The sequence below is a fragment of the Dromaius novaehollandiae genome, chromosome 1 (genome assembly GCF_036370855.1).
Source record: "Dromaius novaehollandiae isolate bDroNov1 chromosome 1, bDroNov1.hap1, whole genome shotgun sequence".
Taxonomy (NCBI): Eukaryota; Metazoa; Chordata; class Aves; order Casuariiformes; family Dromaiidae; genus Dromaius; species Dromaius novaehollandiae.
Genome location: NC_088098.1, coordinates 88,171,961 through 88,196,596, shown reverse-complemented (window position 1 = coordinate 88,196,596; position 24,636 = coordinate 88,171,961). Strand labels below are relative to the sequence as shown.

Below are 24,636 nucleotides of genomic sequence, written 5' to 3'. Positions count from 1 at the left end.
TTGAACCTCTTTTTTTTTTCTGAGGGACTCTTAGCTCCCCATTTATGCTGCCTTTTTCAGGGACTAACAGGGAGAGGTTACATATAGTATGCAGATAAGAGAAATATGAAAAACAGGAAAGAGGTTTTTGTATTAGAATGAAAGAAGGAGAGAGAAGAAAGCTGGAGAAGGAACAATAATTATTCAGTTTAGAAAATTATAGACAAGAGAAAATAGGCAGTAGGAAAATAGGGGGAAAAAAGACATCTTGGGACAATATAGTACTAGAAATGTAAAAGAAAGGGTAGAAAAAAGATAACAAAAAAGATCCAAAGGGATTTATTAATAAGTCATGCTAGACTTAATGTAAAAATAAACCATCCAATACAAAGAAAGTGTTTATTTGTTTCCAATAGGAGTATAAATTAGAATGAAGCAGCCAGCCAGGAGCTAGTCTAGCCTCTGATTCAGCAAACCACTAAAGTACACGCTAAGCTTTTAGACTCTACTAAATTTCATTAAAATCAAGTCTCAATAAAGTTGGGCATGTACTTAAGTGTTTTTCTGAATTGGATTTATGTTGAAATTGGCTCAGAATTAGACTCGTCCTCATTGTTTGGTTCACTGAGGATTCTGCAGAAAAAAGATCAAATAAAGTATTTTGTTTCAGACTCAGGATTTTTTTTTTTAATCAAGTAAAATTAAAGGAAATTACTAAGCAAAATACATTTTTTCCCTGGCAAGCAATTTGACAGAGTCAAATTGAGGGAAATGTTCAACTCTCCAATCTGTATTTTTTTACTAGAGAAAAATTTTAATCAACTTTGATTCAATTGATACTCAGTTCTGTTGACATGGGTGAAGCATAATCTCAACAAATTTCTGAAATGATTACTGGCTGCTATTACAAGTTGGGAAACCAAGACCCAGACAAATAAAGTGATTTTTACATGGCTGTCCAGCCAGGGGAAAGAAGCATTTGTCACGTCAAAGACCCTTCCACTTGCCAACGCTGGGAGAACATCACTTTCCACAACACCATACCAAGTTGCTATCAGAACTGTTATCCTACTTTATAGCAAAGCTGCACTTCACAGGCAGATTGACTTTTCTAGTGGCCCATAACTAACACTGATATATCATAGAGAGTTTTAGAAAGAATTTTGCTGATACAACACAGATTCTTCTCATTTTTATTTATAGGATCTGAGCTTATTTGCTCCTGCTATTTTGTAAAAGAATGATCAAAAGCTGGTTGCTTCACTCAGAAAAATACAGAAAGATACTTCTGCTTTTCCTCCACCTGGCTTTTCCTCCACTCCTCCTGGGTGTTCTTATTCTACTATTTCGTGTCCTATCGCCTTCAGCCTGCTAACGAGAATAGCTTATGCTGACCAGTCAGAAGGCATGAGAGATCTCTTTAGAGTAGCATTGCACTAAGTTATATAATGTTAACTTCTTATAGACAACAGACTACTTTGGCATCTCCCCCACAACTCCCCACTTTCTCTCAGGCCATCTCTAGAAAAAATATTAATCCTGAAAATTAGAAATTAAGAGCAATTCAGTTGGGTGTCGCTTGCTGGCAAAGCTTCTGTAATAGATGTAGGAGAAAAGGCTTGCTTGAGATGCAGGAATGTATATGTAATATGCAGGAATGTAAGGTACCCTGAAAGGCACACAGGTTGAATGCCTCTCTGTTTCACCTGCAGGCAAAGTCTGAACTAATCAAACTTTGCAAAGAACATCCAAACGGAGTATTCACATTCCCAAAAGGATGTATGGTGTCCTCATCCTGCAGAGCACTCCCCAGGCTTTCTTCCTCCATCTATCCAGGAGGGTCTAGTCACCTTCCAAAAATATCGGGTGGGGTAAATGAACTGTCACTGGAATGCACCCTATTTAGCATGGTTTGTGGGACTATCTTTAGAAGACTGAAAAGTTAGAGATACTATATCACTCAAAAAAATGGTACCTTGGTAAAATATTTCACCTCCTATTTCATAGCCACTCTTAAGGGTCCTAATCTCCCCCAAAATGAAGAGAAAATTCATTGATATTATCAGGGAGCCTTAGACTGGTATTATGTCTAAGATATCTTTTCGTCCACTTTAAATAACTGACAAGATGGTAGGTTTTCAACAGAAGACAGAGATAGGAAACAACAAAGTTAGTAAACCATGACATGGCAAGAGAAGGAGATCAGAGTCAGGAACGTAGAGGCAAAACAGAACAGCTTTAAAATGAAGATTAGATGGATTCCTGAATTCTCTAAATCTGAGATCGCTTGTGGGTCTAATGCATCTCCCAGCATAAATTAGAGTAGACAATCACTGGTTGACTTATGGTCGCTTTCCAGAAAGCTACAGATGGGCTGCTGTGTGTCTGGAACTCCCTGGAACCCTCAAAGCCCTCCTGTGGTGCATGCATGGTGCTGTAGCTCCTAAGCGTTTCTTAGCAGTTTATTAAGGAATATAATGAATTTGTCACATGTCGTTTCTTCTCTAGTCATTTTTCTGGTGACCACAGCAGAATGCTTTGGTTGGTAAGATGTTTTAACATCTTGACACATTTCAGTAATCTCTTTTTTACCTACCTACACGTGCACTTTTGCTACATTTATTCTGGAGAAGGCACGTGAATGGGAAGGTGAGACGTTCTGGCATTGTCTGAATCTCTTTGGAGGTTGTTCCACAGCCTTGTGGTTTCTCTTGCAGAAATGAGCTTTAGCTCTTATTGTAGCAAACTGTTATCTTTCAGAGGGAAGAAATCAGTTATGCCCATGAGGCCCCTAGAGTTACTTATCTGGCTATTTTACAGAAGTGTGGCCAATAGGTTTTCAGCCATGCATGTGTAGAAATGGCTCCAAAGTCATCGGTCACCCTCCGCATACATTTCCATCAAGTACTCACTGTTCAGAAACCACCTATAGCCCAGCATGTGCTAACAGTTAATGCTGTTAGCTGAGAGCATTCAATTAATCTCTAAGATATTTCTTCTACCACTTCTGTTTTGCTTCCCAGCATTGCCAAACACAGAATTTTTTCCACAGCGTGATGTCAGTTCCTGGGATGAAATTACACTGATGAGGGATTTTGAGCTGTGATACACATGCTACTGGTTGAATGCAAGTTATTTCAAAAGTGTCATGTGAATCCCAAAGTCAGATGCAGTCCTGATTGAAAGGCAGTTGCTATAAAGCCATGCAATCCCAGCTGTGTTGCTTGGTGTGGGGGTTGTGTCCATTTTATGAGCCAGTGCTGAAATACCAGGGAGATCAGAGGCCTTGTAATCTCTCACTAAATCTGTACCTGGTAAATGCTGCCTGAAGAGTTGAACGAGTCTGGATTTTTTGCCTGTTTGTGCAAAAGTCAGGAACTGATGCTTTTTTGAATGTTGTTGCTGCCACCAGATTTGTTTGAGACTCCATGAAACAAAGCATTCCATTTTGTCCTGGCTGCCTATTTCCATATCTGTAGTTCCCCAGTAGCTCTGACTTCAATCTTGAACAGTTCAAGCTTTCTTATTCTCAAATTGTTCTCTTAAACAAAATACCAACAGTGATTGCATAAGCATATGGCAGATTCTGCCAATCTGCAATTTAGTAGTAGTAAAGACAGATGAGTGTGACTCCACACCTTTTTTTAGTAGGTACTTTGTTATTTTCACACCAGTACATTAGCTGAGAGTTAAAGGAGGACTAATTATATGGTAATACATGAAAAGAATGTTATAGCTATGAAGACTGCGTAAATCTGCCCAGCAGATGCTGACCCATGGACAAACTTTACAATGTTGGGCATATCAGATATAGCAAAACTAAATCTGATACAATTGTCTGGTTTACTCTATATTTTTTATATTTAGTTTATCTTGGAGAACTGAGAATGTTACTCTAGGACAACTATTTAAGTTTTTTATGGCCAACTTTAACACGTTCTAGGCCTACTTTCCTTCTGGGGGCTGTTTTTCCCAATGGCTTTCTTCATTTGACCTGGCCAGAGCTTGTCTTTTAGAAGCTTCAGCAGCTTCTTCAGTATCATGGCTGATTTGTATGAAATATTTTTGGCCTCCTCTTAACTTTTTTGATGACAAGTGTGACTGCGAAGTATCTTTTTTAACATTTGTTTTCTGTAACATAATAGAATATTATCATCCTGATTCCTGCCAGCAGAATTCCATCTAGTGCAGAGAACATCCCCTTAACCTAACAGCAGAGCATGGAAATATTGCCATGGAGATCCCATGCTGATAGTCTTGATGATTTTCTGAAGTCTCCTTCTCAGGAGAAGCTCTAGCAACCATGTTTTGGATTTAACTTGAAACCAAATGTGGTGGTAGTGTTTATAAAATCAAATCATTATTCTAGATCTGAATTTTGCTTTGCACTCTTGTCTCTGAACTCCCCAAACTTTTCTGATGCTGATATTCCATTTGCAAATCATGCTATTTTTTCAGGTAAAAATCTTCTTGTTCTTTTGGAGGTAAGACTAGTTCCTTTCTGCATTGGAAACAAGTGCTCTATAGTAATTTTTAGCTAATGTGTCTTCTTTGAAGACATAAAAGTTTACTTCCACAGACTAAGTCCAAACACAGCTCTTCTCTTTGAGCACACTAGTAGTCTGGTTTTGATTGCATCTTTGATGCGCTGATCTGTCATTTTGACCAAATAGGTGCAAGAAGGCTTTGGTGATGTACGTGAACAATTCACTTTTTCTCACACTGTCATGGAACCTCAGAATTAGAATCTGTTTAGCACCTCAGAGTCTAAAATTGTCTGCGAAGGCTTGTGTCCTGTGTCCATTGTCTATTTCTACACAGAAATGCCCTCTTTAAGTTGTCTTGAGCAATGAGATCAGGCACAGACTTCGCCACATACACCCCCTCTGTGATTTTTCTTCTACCTGAATCTCTTACTTGTCTGTTGGGGGCAGGTGTGCTGCTTATGGCTTCAATCTTACTGTGATTTAATTGTATACCTTGCATTAATAGGGAATTTCAAGGTCTAGCATCATTTTAATGACTTTCTATTCATTGAGTAAAGCTTAATGAGTCCAACACTTAACATTACAAAAATCTTAATGAATATCTAGTCTGACACCTGCATAACACATCACACAGCTCTCCAGGCAGTAATTATTGTATCAGACACATGACTCTTGGCTGAGCTACACTGGACCTTTTATAAAGATACAGAAACTTGAAGACTTCAACAAGCAAAGGCTGAACAGGAAGTGCCTGAGGATTTTCTGACAAAAGAGCATTTCATAAGAAAACAGTGATTTATAAAAAGCAAGCAGCTCTGTGGAAACCTCCTGGTAGGCCCAACGCTTTGCTGAAACACAGCTGGCGTTTTCATGGGCTCTTGCTTCGTGTCCAGCAGGACACTGGTGGGCAGGCAGCCGGCTCGTCTCCTCCAGACTGCCTGACACCACAGCTCTGGGGCAGCCTCACCTGCAGGCTGCGCTGGCTGTGGGTCATCCAGGCCTCCCAGGGCAAGACAGCCCTTTTGAACTAGCCGTGTGGGAGCCTGGGGTCCTTCAGGGTCTGTGGGACAGGAAAAGCCCTGTTGCCACAAGACATGGCTGAGGCCAGGAGTCTTGCCAACTCCCTTCTGTAAAAAGATCCTGAAAGCTGATCTTAAGCATGTGGGTTCTTGTTGGCAGTCTTATGGTATTCAAGTTGATCACAAGAAGTTGAGCAAATTCTAATTTGATCTGAATGGGAGTAAAAAGCTTTTGAAAGATGAGAATTTCTTGTGAAGTTTCATGGCCTTGTGGATATAAACATGTTCAACTTTAACTTATGGTAGATCATCAGCTGAACACAAGTCAACAACGTCAGGCTGTTCCAAAGAAGACAAGTGCCATGCTGAGATGTATAAACAGGGCTGTAGCTTGCAAGACATACGAAGTAATCCTACCACTCTGCTCAGTGCTGGTAAGGGCTCAACAAGAACACTGTGTTCATTTTTGGGCACTGTTCTACACTAAATACAGAGACACACTGGAGAGAGTCCAGAGGAAAGAAGCAAGAATAATCTGAATTCAAGAAAGTGTTGTTTGTGAAAAAAAGATTAAATGAATTTAGATTGCTTGGTCTAAAATAAGAGGAAAAGGGAGGGAACTGATAACAGAATTCAAATTCCAAATAAGATTATTATGAAGAGAAAGAAATTAATCTATGATAGATAGAATGAGAAGAAATAGGCTTAAGTTGCAACAAAGAACATTCAAGTTAGATGTGAGGGAACAGTTGCATCTTTTAGAGCATAGATGCATTGGAACAGATTGCCCTGGGAATTTGGCAGATCTCCCTCACTGGAAGACTTTAAACAACGTATGTCAGGAACAGTACAGGTATTGTTGAGCCCCTCTTGGGCTGAGGGGCGGATTGCATAACCCCTCAAGATCCTTTCCAACTCAGTTACTGTGTGAACTGGAGGAGCTGCTGTTTGAAACTGTGGTTTGTTACTATTTGAGTAAGAAGTACTTCGTAAATAATGTATGTCATGAACATGACATTCAGCTAGAAAAAAACAGTTTTATTAAACATATCTGACTTTTCTGCATGGCTTCTGATAACTGAAACATTCATTCAACTAGCAAATCTGCAATTGTTGCAAGGATTGCTGTAATCCTTTTAATGCCTGTGCCTGCTCTAGAATACTTTCTCTCCTCCTTCAGGTACTGTGTCTGCCATGACAATAGTGGCCCTTTGTCTCCCCCTTTTCCTGGAGTTCGTCCATTGGAGGTTAGGTGAGATGGCTGATACTTTGCTTCCACTTCCAAGACAGTTCAAAGTCTAAAGGTCTGGCAGTTACAAAACAAAACAAACCAAAAAGCCTAATTAAAGAATACTAAAAAAGTGGGAAGGAAATTAAAAAATAGGGCAGTGCCCCAAAATTGAAATACTGATTTTCTGAGATTTCTCTGACAGAAGAAATCTCATGGAATTATATTCGCCAAATAAATGAACAGAACAAAGGGTTTCTGCATTTGAAGAGCTTATAATCAAAATATTGACAAGCTAACACTACATAATGTTTTAAATGTAAAAATATTTGCAAAGGAAAGAAAATAGTAACAGATAACAAGCTTCCTTGTTAATTCAGTTGCTTGTTAATTTAATCTTTTAAATTTATTAGCTGAAAACTGCATGAGCACAGTAATTTGTTCTATTAGCAGTACAATTTCCACCTGTATTTTGCTGAGTTTTGATGTCCTAAGGCATGCATTAGCAGATAATTCAATCTTTGGCTGCATAAAGCTTTCCTTTAATAAGGAAGAGGCCCATAATCTTAATCCGATTAAAGAAAAGAGGACCAAGATGGTATTGGAGGATGTTAGCTCTTGGTAGTAGCAGCAAGCTATTCATCAGAAAATTGGTATCTTCAGATGTTTTCAGTCTCAGGCATGGAGAGCACTTGAAAATACCTGGGAGAATTGAGTCTTAAATGAGCTGGAGATACTTGGTGTAGAAGGTATTTAAGTATGCAGAGCTGAAAATTTTGACACAGTGAGATTTACAAGGAGCTGGACATGCATCTAGTTTTACTTTTCCTGGGTATCTTACCAGGCATCTGCATCTTTTTGTGCCAGTGTATCTTTGTAAATCTGTCCCTCACTTTCTTCCTCAGGGATGCAAGTTATATATGCACAGCCTATCCTGTTCAAGACAGCACCTGTGATATTAGTTCAATTCTGTGTATCCTCCCTGAAAACGACTAGTTCCAAATTATTCAGAGGCATACCAAATATTACCCTATACCATGAATGAATAATTTTGCTTTTGTTGTCTAATCCCTTTTAGTACTCTTGAATGAAATCTTGTAGAACTGATTTCTAGAAGTACTGTTTTAAAATACACCCACCTTTACCAGTTAAGAGCTGTTGCCTTTCAACTTTGTCTACTATGAGAAAGGAGAAATAAGAACACAGATTTACTTTTTCTACATGTAACACTTCAACCACGTACTCTCTAGTGGCAAAGAGTGGTTCCTAAATATTCAGTAACATCAGCTCAGAGCCCTCCATAGCATCCTAGCAAACTAAATTACATTGTCTGTCTGTTCATGATGAAAACTGTTTCCCTTTTTGTAGGCAAAGAACCACCTAAGGCAAAGAACCTTTCATTTAACCAAAGTTAAATGAAAGCCTTATTAAACCAAAAGCAGAAAACTGGGAAAACCTGAGTAATATATCAGCAGACTGTGGTCTTGAGCTCACCCTCTTCCCACAGCAGTTGGTGAAGTTGGTGTCCTACGTACCATGCCTTGTCCAGGCTCAGAAAAGCCCTTTCTTGGGCACCTCTGTCTTTGGCCCTGAAGGAGCACACAGCTCCCCAGGTCTCTTTGCCAGCTGAAAGGGAGGAAGTGAGGGGGTGCCCTAGGCTAAATAGCATTAGTCAGACCATCCCATCTCCTTGCAGCTCTTCTCTAGAAATTACTGCTTCCTGCTTCAAACGTTTTGCCTCTGCAAGGCCTCACCTGTGGTAGCCCTCATCTCATTGTACTGTATCAGCTTCGCTTTTTTCTTTCCAGTACAGAAGAAACAAAAGTTCAGCCACTCTTTCCCCTGTTGCCCTTTGCCTAGGATTCCTGCCTCTTCTCCTGGAAGGCTGCATTGCTGGCTGGGGCGACTCCTCAGCCTGCCCATGTTCTGGGCACAGAATGTTTAGTCCATTGCTTACTGCATGATTTGTAATATTTTATCCATGCCAGCCTCAAACCTAGCAATATTTTAACAAGAATGTTCCATAGTAGCACGGCTGACATGCCATCGATGCCCCACTCCTCTGGTCCCCCTTCCTCTCTAACAGACGCTGGCAGAGTGCTCCCTACAGAAAGAGGCCTCTGTGCTGTGTTCTTGGAGCTCCAGGTTGCTCTTCCCTCCCTTTATCCACAAGTGTCAGCCCTGAGCTCTTGCCTGTTGCTGCCACATACTGTTCAGCATTTCAGATCTTCACTTTAATTCAAATTAATCTAAACAATGACAGCTTTTCTAACCCGGAATTCTCTCCTGGACACACAAATTTTTCACTGACTTTCTGAGCTGCTTGGATATGTCCTGTATCCTACAGTGGGGCAGAGGTATCTAAGCCAGCACACTTTTTAAACAAGTTTAAACTGAGTTTAATAATGGTGTTGTATTGCTTTCTGTTTTTCAATAACATTTTGTTACCCAGCAGAGCATTTTACTTACTTTTTGGCTGCAGTTTCATACACAACATGGGTCTCTACTGAACTGCCTAGAAGGGCACCCAGTTTTGATCTGTTGTAATTGATTTTCTTGTGGCTGCTAGTTCTGGAACATGCACAGAAGCTAGCCAAAGTCAGTATAAGAATGTTTTGTTCCACTTGCAAGAGCTTCTAAGAACAGCAGCTCCCAAAATAGCCTTTCATGCCTGTGCCAAACAGAAATGGAGGTTAGGTGGGAGATATACCTACCCAGATGTATCAGATCAATGAAACAAGCAGGGAGGCAAGTGCAACCAGCAGGATGAAGGACAAAGAACATTCTCTTCCCCTGGGATGTGTCACACACACTGGGACCAGCTGGACCAGAGATGTCCATATCATGTGACAGAGCTCACTTGACAGCCATGGTCTTCCACAGACCATTTGCATTCCCCAGAGCAATTCCTGTTGTCCCTACTCCCCCACAGCAATAGTTGAAGAGCAGGCTGCAAGCCAGGTGAGGTGATTGATCAGGGGAGTGAGCCATTCCTGCCTACTCTTTTTCTCTGGGCATGCTATCAGCTCATCCGGTGTTGGGAAGGTGCACTTGGAAAGATGACAGCAAGGAGCAGGCTGACAATACTAGAAGAGTTTGCTTGACTGCACCCCTCCTTGCTGCCTGATCTGAGGAGTGCTTGGGAAACAGGACAGGCAGAGCAGGCAGCAAGGATTGCTCTGGCCACTGTACTCCGAACTCCGTCAGGGAGTGGGCTGTGAGCAGAGGCAGAGAGCATTCATGGTGTGCTAGACCTCCCCATCTGCAATGAACTCAAGGTGCTTCTGAAGCACTAGGCTTGCGGCACATTCATCAGCTACCTGACTGCGTGTGCAGAAAGTCTAGCAGTTTGCCAAGGCAGCAGGCTGCAGCATATAGTCCTCTGCAGCAGCAGACAAACAGCATGCCTTGCTTCCTGCCACAAGACCAGACATCCATTTTGTAGATGACTGCAAATATTTTCATGGGGCATCTGATAGCAGGAGGGCTTCTTTCTCAACCAGGACAGAATGAAAAGCATCTGCAGCTGTCTGCAATGATTCTTTGACCTTCAGGAATTCATCCCATAGGACCTGGCAGACTTAGCCTCAGCCAGGTGGAGAGAAAGAACATCAGCCTAGAAAATGCCTGGTATGCTTTTTCATACCTTTTTTGAATCTGTAAGTGGTGGGATGAAGATGACATTCCCTAGCTGGAAAGAGGCAAGCTATTTCTTTTTTCTGTTGGGCACTGATGAAGCAAAAGCCACAGTCCATCTGCCATGGAGAGGGAGCAGAAAGCTTGAGGAGTTTTCCACACTTTGACTTTTGGCACTGCTCTGTCACCCACTAGTCCTGGTTCTGATGAAAGTTTGGATTGTTCTGGTGTCAAAAGGCTTGTCAGTAAAAGATACCAGTCAGATGTTAAAACAGTGTGCTCACAAGTGATACAATACAGTATACGCTGACTAGAGCAGTTTGATATAAACCCAGTTGCTTTCCAGAGGAATGTCCCAAAGTGTTTTCTGACTAACAGTGTCAGCAGTAGTTGGACATTTCATGCTGTCAGATCTTGAGGAAGGTGTTGAAATCCCCACTCAACAGTAGAAATATAGCAGTCAAGTTTGTCCAAAATGGGAGTTTCTGACTTTGGATTGAGTCACTTTGACCATGTGAACATGAAATATAGTTTTTCATATGGCAGTCCATATTTTCCTACAAGACATTTCAGTATGATTCCACATTTCCTGGTAGAAAACTGTTCACCTAAAAACGTTTTGATCTCCAGCCAAAGATCCCTAGCAAGAAAATGCTATTGACAATAAAAATGCACTTTTTCCAAGCCAAGACCAAAAAATAGTTTAGAATAAACCCGCCACAGAGAAGTGCAGCATATACCCAGCTGTTTTGAGTGTGTTGACTGCTGAGGCACAAGAATGATCTGAGCTTTGGTTTTCTTCTACTGACGGCTGCTTCTGGACTTTCATTTGAGCAAGAATGTGTGAGATATTTCCAAATGCGTGGGGTACACACAGCATGCATAACTATTGAGCCTGTGTGCTAGAAGAACCCCCATGATCATCATGTCTGACCCGTGTGACAGAAGTCATAGTGTTTCCCTACAGTAGCTCCTCATTGGCCTAGGTAGAGGTTAAATCTGTCAAGGTATTTTTAGTGCATAACAAGTAATCCTCATAAAAAAGATTCTCAGCATTTGAAAACTCTTGATGACTTGCTCCATGAGTTACTTGTCCTAAGTATTAGCACTGTATGCCTAGCTTCTAGTCTGAATTTCACTAACTTCAGCTTTTTACTAATAGTAGCTTTTATACCTATTCCCACTGGACTGAAGAGCCATTTATTATCTTCCCCCCTCCCCCCCATAGCCATTTTCATATGCCATGATTAAGTTAGCTCTTAATTTGGCAGGCCTGTAGACGTGCTGCAGGGGAAATGCACTGAGCACAGAGAAGCTACAATATTTCCCATCCCAACACGATGCAGGCTTCAAAGCCATAGAATAGTTAAGCATGGAATCACAGAATCACTGAACCTTTTAAGCCTTCAAGATTTGTTATGGAGAAGTATCTTGATTTCAGGTCCTTCCCTGGAAGTCATCTTCATTTAGGATAGGAACAAAATCTTTCATGTGGCCTTGTTTCATTTTTAGCAAGGAAAAGTTCAACCCAGAAAATAAAAAGCAGTCAATGGAAATGAGGGGAGGGACTCACAGCAAAAGTTTATCATAGTTATTTGCTTAAGAGAAAGACTTGTTTCTTACTGTAGTTCATGCTTCCTCATTTCCCACTTGCCTATCCCAGTCTCTCCCACAGTGTGTTCTGCTCATGGAGGCCTGATTATAAGTTTTAAAGGGTCTCCTGTGACTGAAGTCATGCAGAGCCATAGGCAGATTTAGTAACCTCCCCTCCCCCTCGCATGTGATGATAGAATTAGGCATCTGAAAGAATCCATGACACTTATTTGAAAAAGGCTGAGGATAGTCCCTTGTATTCATCAGTGAGAAGGTGTGGCTGAGATCATAAAATGGTGCCCGACTTGTTCTTTCAAAGTTAGGATATGTCCTGGGCAGGTCGTTGAGTGGGGGCGGCCTTGCGTGCGTATGGAGAGGTTGATTTGACAAAGCAGAACTACTGTGGGCTCTGATATGTAGCTGGGATCACTTTTCATATCTTTCTTTTGCAGTTCTCAAAGATGGGCTCTCCGTAGTGCTTTGGTTATGAAGAACCAAGGACAACTGAATTGTTGGTTTGCAATGGAGAAGATAGAGAGAGAAATACCAGCACTGTGGCTCTCACCCTGTTGCTTAGCTCCCTGCAGACATGTGTCACAAATCTTCCCTGTGCTGTATTAGGGAAAGAAAAAGCTTACTTGGCATTACTAGATCCACTTGCTTTCTTACATCATCTTTTTGCATCCTATAACCTCCTGGTAAAAAGAGGAACAATGACTTTATATAGCTGCTGCTTGATTCTTTTGGTATTTGCCTGGAACACTGCTGCCTATGGACCAAACCAGCGGGCACAGAAAAAGGGAGACATTATTCTTGGAGGATTGTTCCCCATTCATTTTGGAGTGGCTGCTAAAGACCAGGATCTAAAATCAAGACCAGAATCAGTGGAGTGTATAAGGTAAGCCATAAAAAAAGAAAATAAAAAGTCTTGGTGGAGGAGTCTCGACCTTTCTCAACTAGTGGTGACAGGCTAGTAAATAATGGTCTGTGATCTGATGCTTGTAGAGAGCTGAGTTCTGCAAAGTAATGGGAAAGCATGGTGTAAAGAATAGAAAAAAACAGGTGTGTAAAGATAGAAAGTGTATGTGTTAAAGACTATGGTTAGTATTATTTGGACAGTGGAAGAGGGCAATCCATATTCGCCAAAGCTGACAAAACACAAATACACTGATCTGTCTTGTCCTCCACGGTGGATATTTGAATAGTATCCTAAAATAAGCTTTCCTAGAAGAAGGAAGGAAAATAACCAGTAGTGCCTTTAAGTCCATTTGACTACAGTCAATGCATAGAAAAATAGCTTGGAAATCATATATTAGGTTCTTTTTCAGTTCTGCCTCTCATCTTCTAAGCACTTTGCAAACTGTTTAGTTGCCTAAACAAGTGAAGAGGTAAGAGTTGGACAGCTCACTGCTTTTGAAAAATCCTGCTAAACACAGCTGTCCCTTTAGGACTTTTATGAAGGCTTGAACTCTCTACTCAGACTTTCCTCACCCAAAGTTGTCTTCTTCTGTGTAAACAATGCGTATAGACTTTGTTTACATCTTTGGCACTTAGGCCTGGAGGGAGAGGGGGTAATACACGTGAGAATAGCTTCTCTTATTACTGAAGTGTAGCCATTTTTATGATGAAACATGAGAGATTTTTAACCTTACAATCCTGCAGATAATACACATAGCAATTTAGAAATGGGACGTGTGCCAGAAGTTGATTGCAACTGAAATGTCACACAGACAAAATATATGCAATTGGCGTGGAATTTTGTCATCACCATGCATGGGAAAGCATTTCGCTGTCATGAGACCTCTTCTGTAATCATATAGGAAATAATAATATGTCTAGAATTATTTTGACCTCTGGTCCTACAGTGGGGATCTAGTTCAGTTTTGTTGGAGATGGTGATGAAAAATTGCTGACATTATTCCTGCTGCACTTATAGATTCCAGGTGTGGTTACCCACTGAGATATTGAACAGGACATATCCATCTAGGTTAAGAGATCATACCCAAATGCTCTTATAGGAAGCACCCAGAAAGTGTAATTAAACAGGCATTCTTCTGGTTTATTCTGTGCATGCACATGAATGTCATGAATGAAATGAATGTGCAATGTCTACTTTGTGGAGTAAGAAGTTCTGACAGAATTTCAGCTTGTTTCAGTATTTTCTCTCTCCCGGAAGCAGTATTTTAAAAGCGGGAGGTTGAAGAGCAATGGATATTTTCAGCTCCCATTGCCTTCTTCATTTCCTCCATGAGGTAGGCAGGACAATGCCGATATTTGTAAACTGAAAGTAGCATTCATTTCTGTCAGTGCTGGCTTGGTCTTGGTAACTGTTTTGACAGGGATGCATTATGAGAATGGATCACTGAAGAATGAAGCAGTCTGTTCCCCCAGAAGTACTGCTAGTGTGTGATTGTCCAAAAGCTTTGTTATAATGAGGTAGTGCTGCCGACGTTGGGAAAATCCTGAGCAGCCAGACAGGCTGTCTTATGGACCCATTGGGAGCTCCTTGTGGGTGGCATTTGATCTGTCAAAAGGCATCTCCCACCTTGAGTTTGCTGGATTAGGATCTGTATTCCCCTTATCCTTGCACCAAGGAGTGGCAGATGGAAAGGAGTTGACTAAAGAGGCACTTGGGCCACTTTGCCTGATTCCTTCAAAGAACTGGATAAATCATGGGTTGATAGCACAGTGCAAATATAGAGAGAATATTTAATGAAAGGCAGAAATTTAGCTGCAGAGCTAGTCATAATGACAAAAGGAACAAGGGGATGATTTGACCAGAGGTAGCTGGAAGCAGTTTCTTTCCACAGGTCTTCACCAGAAAACGCCAATTTCCAGGAAAGGGTCGATTCAGAAGAGGTTGGGTTAGAAAGACTTCTTGAATCTAGTCATCAGATTTTAGTAATGAAGGTAATTAATGTATGGGACAGTTTATGGGCTGTGGTGAATTCCTTGTTATTGAAATGTTTTAAATTGAGAGCAGATATTTTTCCTGACAGGGATTCTCTATTTCAAGCAGGACTTAATTCAGAGAAGTCCTGTTGCCTGACTTACACAGAGGTCTCATTAGACAAAAATGGTGGTGCCTTTTAATTTTGAATTCTCTGATCTTGCAGTAGGCTGAGGCAGGGTTGTGCATGCTGTCTCTAAGAGCCCAATTTGTTCACCAGTAAATGAGCTAAGACTTTTTAGCTAGTGTCTTTCATATCATAATTGAGTTTCTTAATTTCTGGGCAGTTGGCTAGCCTGGAATGGGTTCAATCATATTTTCTTCAAAAAATTGATAGGTTTCAGTTTCTTTCCAAAGTAGAGTCTTCCCAACCTTGCAGTGTCAAAATCTTTTGTAGGATGAGAAATCCACTAAAGGAACATAGGAATGGCTGTACCTGGCCAAACCAAAGCTCCTCTAGCTTAATATCCTGTCTCCAAGAGAGGCCAAAAACAAATGCCTGGCTAACAGTACTGCGGGGAAAGCAAGTGGCAAAACTTTCACGAAAGCTGCTAGTGCCTACCAATTTGCAGCTCAGGGATTGCTAAATGAGGGATGACATCTTTAGTATTAAATTATCCTGCAATGGATTTCTCTTCTATGAATTAATTCGATCCCTTGTTGAACCCTTCTAAGTTTTTGGCATCCGCAGCCTTCAGCAGAACACAGTTCCCCAGTTTAGTCACACACACCTTGTTTGCTTTGAACCTGCTGCGACTAACTTCACTTGGAGTCCCCCTTGCTCCTAAGAAAGCAAACAACCCTTCACTGTTCACGTTGCCCTTGTCGCTCAAGATGTGACTAATCTCGGCTCTGTCCCCCTCAGTTGTTCCTTCCTCCTGCTTGATGAGTTCTAACCTGCTTGCTTGTTCCTGGGGCAAAATCTGTTCTACACCTTGTTGCCCTTCTCTGAGCCTTCTCCAGTGCTGCTGTATCTTTCTAAAGCTGTGGCTAATCAGTTATATATCTGCCCCCTTTTTAGACAGCTGTGTACAGTTTTTAAACTCTGTATTAAAGAGCTGTCTCTTATCACACAGAAAAATTAGATCCAGCCTGTTTAGGAGTATGTGGGCACCCTCTCTCTTTCCTCATCCTCTCCTCCATTAGGCAGCAATAGCAACAAGTCATCAGATGGTATGACAGGCTCCTGGCTTTGAGCCCAAGCAAAGACCTGTGGGTCCCACTGAAATTCTAGGGGTGGGTTGCCCTTGTCTCTTCTGCAGCTTAGTGTCAAGCAATATAAGAAATGTGGCTTCCCTTTCTGTTGAGGACTGTTCAACTCAATCTGTGCTGTTTGAACATTTTCTAGGCATTTAGCTGTTTTCAGTTCCATCCCTATACTTTTAAACAGGGCTTCTCAAAATGGGTAGGACAGTTGTCCCTCCGCTCTTTCAGTGTGCACACTCTTTATATTCTTGTGGTACTGCAAACTTTCTCCACAGTTCAGCAGGCATACTGACCTAAATCTACTGTGCATACCTCACACATGATTATTTGAAAAATTATATACTCAGCAGTGAAAGGAAAAAAGAACAGTAACAATTTCTTCATAGTTCTTTTTGTGCTGGTTCTACTGGAAATGTCTCTTCACGCTTTAAGCATTGAATTGTAGAGTCCAAAGTGAAAACCCCTGATTTTGCCACCTCAAATGTAAGATAGGTATATGGAAAGTGACAGGAATTTTGTTTCCTGTTTTTTAGAAATATTACATAGTTTATTGCTTAAGCAACCAAGGATCCTGTATTTGATATAGAAACATCTTCTGTCTTTGTATTCGTCAGGTACTGTGACAGCAGCTTTCCGAATAACATTTGCTGTCACACATCTGATGTATACAATGGAGACAGAAACTGAGTACAGTACACACTATCCATGACCCCTGTTTTCTGCCAGCACCCACAGAGGCTTATTCATAACTTAATTTCTCTGTCCTTTTTCAATTTCAGGTAGATTCATTATATTATTACTAGTAGTAGTAGTATTGTTAGTAGTATTGTTAGTATTATAGCACAGGTGGGCAGTACCCATGGCTTCCTCTTACTCTAATGAGTAATGTTTGCAATGAGAATATATCCTCAGTGTGTTGAGCTACAGTGTTGCCAATATGGTGTCACTATGTCATAATTTTTTATGCATATTCCCTGAATTCTGATTAGCAGTCCAGTCAAGGTTCCACACTATGGCACAGAGCTTTCAAATTATGTGGTAAAACATCATCCTCATGTCATAGTGCACAGTTTCACAGAGCACAGCTTCAGAACATTTTAGCTCACTGAGTCAGTGTGTCTATCTGAGAGATGAAAGAATTTTAATTCTACTCCTAAACACTCTGCCTTGTGGATATATTTGCTAATCCAACTAGGGAACCAAATGAATATTGTACTGTTTAGAACTTCCCTTCTAAAACCAAATTATTTCCTTTTCCTCTTTCTGAGTCTTTTTTTTCTTTTTCTTTTTCTTTCTTTTTTTTTTTTTTTTTTTTTTTTTTTTTTTTTTTTGAGAATGGTAAGCAACTCACTGTACCCTTCTGACTGGGGGAATCCTACAATTGACCAAAGTTCTCACCTTTACATGTCTTAGTAATAGCAGTGCTAGTAAGTACTAGTAGCAATTATACCTTATTAATGTACTGGAAATTTAGAGAGGACAGAGAAGTTAGGATGTAAATACAACCACCAGAGAAAGAAAAGAGTACTGGTGTGATCTGAGATGCTTGCAGCCTTTGTCACCATTTTGAGTTGAAGTACATACCAGCTATGAGAGGGTAAGTGAAAGCTATGCTTAGACCTTTTACATTACTTTGTCCTCCTTTTTCCTCATATCCTATTGGTTTTAGTTTGGTGGCTTGCAGGTTTTGATAAATGAAGGTCAATATGCAACATGAAGCTGTGAATTGCTCCTTTATACGGACTAACAGATCCCCATTTCCCTGCTGGATCCAGGCAGTATGAGCTGTTCAAAGCAAACCAAATAAACAAGCAAACAATATTTCAGGATTTCAGGTTTCTCTTCAGGGTTTCTTGCAGAGTAAGTAAGCTCTGCAGCCCTTGAGTCTTTCTGACAGTCCCTCATACAACTGGTGGCTTTGGCTGCATCTTACACATGGGGAAACTTAGAGAACAGCCTGAGCAAGGGTCGGGAGTGGCATGTTTCCTAACCCAGCCTGTGCTGTAAGTGCCAGTCTGGCCAAAGATCCAGCTGTGTGGTGGTGATGTGGGGAGGGAGGCTGGAGGTGCTAGCCTCATGGGGAAAGAAAAAGGGACTGGGGTGAAACAAGTTATCAAACACACACACATCTCAGATTTCATAACCCCATGGGCCATGCAGCCTGTGTAGGGCTGTGCTCAGGTCCCAGCAAGGCAGTCTCAGTGCTAGTGTTGGCTTTCACAGGTCATGGAGTTCCGGGGAGCTCAAACCATATAAGTGACTTTATGTTCCTTCATTTATATACCCTTAATTTGCCCATTAATTGAGACATTTTAGCCTTCCTGAACATCCCTGGATGGACACGTTTAGACCAACTGGAAAGAAACCTCTTTGAATGAGTGAGATCTTGTGAGTTTACTAGCTGGCGAACTGGGCTGCAAAGATAATCCATCCCCTGGGGATGGGAAAATTCAGATGAGAATTTGTAGAAGTCATTTCTGATTTCTCTGCTTGTTTTTCTTGCATGCTCCAGGCCTGAGAGAGAGGTGGGAGAATGGGCATGAGAGAGCGGAAGCAGTTAAAGAACGAGTGTGAATTGAAATTCCTGCCTACATCTTTGGGCACTGAATTATTTACATTAAACTCTCATTTAGAGCTTACAGGCCACTTTTTGTAGCAGCACATCTTAGGAACGTTAAAATACAAGACCATGCCAATGGAGCTGTAAAAATAATCTGTCAGAAAATAAGTTTTGGAAGCTCCTTTTTTTCACTTACTTTCAGTGACTATTTAAAGATATGGACACTGGAAGTCTAATGAAAAGTTTTCTTCTGTTACTAAATCCTTTGGATGTTGCTGTTTCTTCGTGGAAATTCCCAGTGAAATTTCTGCATGGCTGATAGAACATTACGGTGACCAGTCACATCAGTCACAGCAGCAGCACAAGGTCACCTGGTTGTGTGCAACATGCTGCCAGTTTCAAACACCGAGCCAAGAGAAATCTATCTGTAGCCCTTTGCTGGCGTCGTACCCACACAAGTCCCACACAGGGTTTGAAGGAAATGTTAATCATTCTTCAGTTAAACCAGTATAGCAGAGCTCCCTTCATCTGACTATATCAGTGTTAGCATTGGTATGGTATCAGATATAACAGTATATCAGTGTTATCAAAATGAGACCTCGTTTGAAGTTCTATCAAGAGTCACAATATTAGAGAAGATAGAGCTAGGTGTGTTTGTCTCTAACCCATCTGATCATCTTCTGGTGAATTGCTGGCACTGATACCAGCAGAGGTGTGACTGAGGAGAATTGCACATCCCCTGTCCATACTAGTTTGGCTGGAGGTAAATTATCAAAAGCATTTCAAAGACATTTTGGAGTTTAACTCCCAGACAACACCTCCAGCGCTCCTTTCCCTTCCAAAATAAAACCAATCCAAACTTTAGTAGGTAGAGCAAATGCTGTAAATAAAAGTTAATCAATAACATATGTCATAAAGGAAAATAAAAGCAGTTATGTATCATGGGCCTCAGCCTGCATCTGCTGAATTAAATGGCAAACACATTCTTTGAAGGCAAGGGGAAGATAGTCCAGTTTCATTGATTCTGAAGATACCACCTGAAATGTTTCTGCATTTTTAAAATCTGAATTAAATTGCTGTTAAACAGCCATAAAATGCAATCTAACTTCTGTGTCATACTCCACATGTGTAATTTAATGTGAGCTGGCGTAATTTTTTGTTCACACAGATTGGAATGTATGAGGCTTTTCACAGTTGAATAGTGGTACCTTTGAACTTCCCAGCTTCTCAGCAATCTCCCTTGAAATATATAAAATCTGTTAATGTTTTTCTCCTTTACATTGGGAGCCTGAACATAGTTCCTTGCTTCAAATTCTGTTTTCATTTTAACTAAAATTATCTTTGAATACATTTAGCTTTTTAAAAAGAAGTATCATAAAACCCTTCCTTGCTGCCCTTCTGATCTTTGTGGAGTGCATTACTGACCATGTGAGGCAGCTTGGTTGGCCCAGTACATTTTTTTTCTGTACAGAACATTGACTGCCTCATTCCCTCAGAGACCTGCATTTTTATTTCAGAGCTCTTCCATTGCATCTCACTCCTCAATGCTTTGGAACTAGAGCAAAAAAAAAATTTTTAATGACCAAATTACTTCTAAATTTAATACACAATTTCATGTTCTAGTGGATGTCCATGTTCTAGAGAGTGACCTTAAAAAAGAAAAGCTGTCCATTTGGTCATAAATTATAAATAAGGATTTTTATTGGCCCCAAGCTTATGACTTAAAGCTGCTGAAGAGCTTTGTAATGAAACCATGTTGTCTGTTCTTTGAGGCGCAACCTCAGAGCAGAACCTCTTTTGGAAGCTGGCCAAAGATCTCTGGAAGAGCTGAAATGAAGTTGAATAAATGACGCTTTTAACACTTAAAGGTAAACCTTAGATGTGATACCTTTAGAACTTCTGATCCCTGATAAACCAGATAAAATTCCTAGAATGGAAGTAATGTGGTTATGCTCATTCAGTGTTGCGTAAGTCAGATGTAGCTAATATCAATTTTGGAAGCGGTTCATTTTATCCAGTAATTAAAAAATGTTTGGGTCATACATCTCAGAGATTGAAAGTCCATGATTGGATATAGCTTATCTTAAGAAACCTTCACGGTGGTAATTGAAATATATCTCAAAACATTTCAAAATGGCATTCATCTGAAACCTGAAATTTACCACTTTAAAATGAATCTATTCTTAGATTAGCTGTTTCCCAAGGCTCTTCCACAGTTCTGGGTCCCATCAGTTTTTCCAGTGAATCTCAAGCTTAACAGCTTCAGCACCTTCCTGTTTTCAGCCATGGCTCAACTCAAAACTCTGCAAACTCACTGCTCTCCTGACAGGTAATAAATACATCATAAGGAAGGGCAGGTAGCAGTTCATGAAAAATTCTGCTATCCCAGCTGAATTATCCCAAAACATGGCAGCTTCACAGGCACACAGCTGGTTGCTTTTGCAGCTTTACAGGAGAAAACACAGTAAGCAAAACTTAGGAATGGCACATGGCAAAGCTACTTTCTGCTGCTTTCCATAAAAAAAGCTTCTCTCTCCCTTGGATTAATAGTCACTCACCCCCACATCAACTTCTTTGATCACCTCAACAACTTTGATCAACAGTTCGTTTAGAGCATGTGATGCTCTAAACACAGACCCCCAGGTCCTGCAGCCCATTCCTGACACTGCTCCCTAACCCTGGGTTAGCTCCAGCCACAGCTTCTTAGCTCGTGTCTAAAACAAATGGATGACAGCACTATAATAAAGAGAAAAGTTATTCTTTGATGAAAACACTGAAGTACCAAATTAACAAGTTAACAAGTTATGCTATGATTTAAATTTACAGTATTTATCTATTCTGTGGTATAACCAGGTTGACTGTGCCCTCTTTCGCAGTGTGAGATGTGTGATGTGAGGCCCAGTGTTACAGATGCCTGAATTTTCCTCTGCGGGGCTAGCAGGCACTTGCATATCCAGAGACAGCCAGTGCTGAGTGTCTCAGCTCACACTGCCTGCCTAACACCTCTAACGATTTACACACCGAGCATCCCTGAACCTAAGTCCCTGACAGCATCCTGCTGAGCACAGGGCTAAGCAGACACTGCCGTCTGCATTCAGAAATGTGTCAGAGGAGCACAGAAGGAAATCTGGTAGAGATAGTTTTGTGTTAAAGCCTTTGCTCAGGAATCACAAGATCCAGGTTTAATATCCTGACTGGAAGGGACAGGCCAAAACCACCACTCCAGGTGTGATCTCTCTCAACTTTCCCAGACTTTACGGGACTTAAAAAAATTCATCTCATCCCCACAACCACTGAACTGAGCTCCCAAACCTGAAGAGTTGAAAACCAGAACAAAACCTTGCAGCATGTGCATGTCTCTTCTGTAACCACTGAAGAAAAAAGAAACCTTTCTGAATTCACTAGCATACAAGACTGAGCTAAGTAATAAGTGGCGTTTGCCTTTTGTATCTGGAATCTTTTGTTCTCTGTCTCAGTCCTGGTCTCCTCTCTTCTGTTTGATGCCTTCTCACTCTCTATTATTTGTTTCTCACTCCCAGATATAATTTCCGAGGCTTCCGCTGGCTACAAGCTATGATCTTTGCCATAGAAGAAATAAACAGTAGCCCAACTCTCCTTCCCAACATGACCTTGGGATACAGGATATTTGACACTTGCAATACAGTCTCTAAAGCCCTAGAGGCGACCCTGAGTTTTGTGGCCCAGAACAAGATAGACTCCTTGAACCTGGACGAATTCTGCAACTGCTCCGAACATATCCCTTCCACCATTGCAGTCGTGGGCGCAACCGGCTCCGGGATCTCTACTGCTGTGGCCAATCTGCTGGGACTCTTCTACATACCTCAGGTATGCATTCGCTTGTCTTGTTTAGCTTACAAAGTGGCTTGCGTCTCTGCTCTGCAGCACTAGCCAGGTGTGCAGTATGGGGGGGCGGGGGGGAGAGATTGCTGCTTGAGGGAGATCTTTAAGTATGTTTACAGAACTGTGATAGGGAGGTGCGCTGCTGTCTTACACGATCCATCTCTGTTTCAAACAGAAGGAAGTTTAGAAATGCAGAAGCCCTAACTGTACCAATGGGCTCAGGGGCAACACAGTGATGTAGAGCACTGGCTTTTAAAGTGGGATAACAGTTTACATGACAGAATGCAGTTTATTTCCCTCTAGACTTAGTAAGTCAAATCAAACTGAATAAATGCTGGTGAGAAATACAAGACTTAAGTCTCACGTTCACCAGATATGTATTTGGCAAATGCAGTGGCTGTGCCAAGTTCTCTATCCCACACTCTGCCAATGTGTCCTGCCTGCACACCAGAAGGGCTCCAGGGGAGTCCAGCCTCCACAGCTTGTTCAGTCTTTGCCACTTAAAATAGACTCTCAAGGAGAGAAACAATAAAAATTGTGTGTATGTGGGTGGGGGTTGGGGTGGTTCTTATGGTATAAATATCTGTCTTGCTAGAAATTTGTAATCCCCAAACACAAAGGTTACCAGGCAGCCAAATAACAGCATCCAGCCAACAATAATCTAGTCTAGGGGGAAGGTAGCCTCTAAAATGGTTTAGTTTGGGAATGCTGATAATTTAGATAAGTCATTGGCCGTTGTCAGCCATGACAGGTTAGTCCTGATGTGCCTTCACTGCGGTCACGGTCTAGTCATGCCTCCCTCCCACAGAGCTCAGTACGGCAGAGCTCAGTCATTGCCAGCCACTCTTACATCCCTCAGTATCTTTCATTTATTCAAGTTGGTGATCTGTAAAGTTATTGCTTCTGTTGATCAGGTGCTTCACAGCTGACCTGCCTTTCTTTTGCCCTAGGGCCTCCAAAACAACGTTTATGAGAGAATGTGGATATGCCCCTCCTTGTCCTTGTGTCATTTGTGTGGCAGGGCATTTGTGCCAGCTCCTGTGTCTCTGCATCCTTCTTGCTGCCTGCTGACTCCACTGGGGCTGGTGCAGACGTCCACAGTCCCATCCTTTTGTCTGATAGACTTGTTGCTCTGCCAAGACCCTAACCTGAGTATGAGGCTGGCACTTTATAGCTTCATGTTATTGCTTTTGCCTTCAGATTTCCATACTGAAGAGAACTTTTCAAAAGCAATGCTTGGCTTTATCCACTTACACATTGTCTTGTATAGTCTAATATTTCCAATTCCTCTGCTAAAATGAACACGGTTGCCAGACCTTATAAGAGGCCTTGTGACAATATTCTGTGATACTGTACTCTCAGTCTGTCCTGAGAGTACATGCCTTTATTTCAGCCAGATTTCCAGTTCCATTCTGTACCACCAGTGAAGAGGGAGTGATTCTTGCCTGGTGCACAGTAATATTTCTTATCTATTTAATGCAGTCTGACTCCCTTGCTCATATAAGAAATCTAAAGAGATGGACATTCAGTATCAGTGCAAGGGAAGAATGGTTTGAGCTATGACCAACATATGCTATCTAAGCATTGCCCATAGTAGCATTGGAAGGTGGGGATGTAATAAGCACTGTGATGGCATTTTAAGGCATACTGTTAAGTTGCACATCACACTGCCAGGTGAACAGGGCCTGCTCAGAAAGGTTGGTGGGCTGAACTGAAAAAAATAGGTTGTTGCAGCTCTCAGAATTTTCCTTTGAGGAGGGAATGGTGTTTATGTTACAAGGAAGTATTCTTATCTAGGGGTTACAGAAACAGATAGATGTCAGGAGGTTCAGTTCTCAATGTGGAACAAATTTTTAGCCAGATGGTTAAAGTTTGACAGCTGAGAGCAGGCTTTTAAAATGGGAGTTGTCAGGCAGCATTAGAATATGCATTATCTCTGCCATTTATAGCAAGGCCATTAGCAAAAATCCATGCTTAATAGACCCTACTTTTCGGTATAAGTTGGAGATATATTTTATAATTAATGTAAGGCTCATTACTCATTCCGTTGACATAGAAACTGAAAATGTTATGACTTCTGTTCTCTTTCTATTTCTATTTCTCAATATCTTATCTCA

General features: G+C 41.2%; 1 protein-coding gene across 1 annotated transcript in view; it reads left to right on the top strand.

Annotated features, from left to right (window-relative positions):
- Positions 1 to 24,636, top strand: part of CASR (calcium sensing receptor) — a 78,292-nt gene that overhangs the window by 22,936 nt on the left and 30,720 nt on the right. The window contains exons 2-3 of the mRNA XM_064505419.1: positions 12,395 to 12,840; positions 22,198 to 22,504. Of these exons, the coding sequence (XP_064361489.1) occupies positions 12,656 to 12,840; positions 22,198 to 22,504 (492 nt within the window). The 5' untranslated portion in view covers positions 12,395 to 12,655. The remainder of the gene's footprint in view (positions 1 to 12,394; positions 12,841 to 22,197; positions 22,505 to 24,636) is intronic.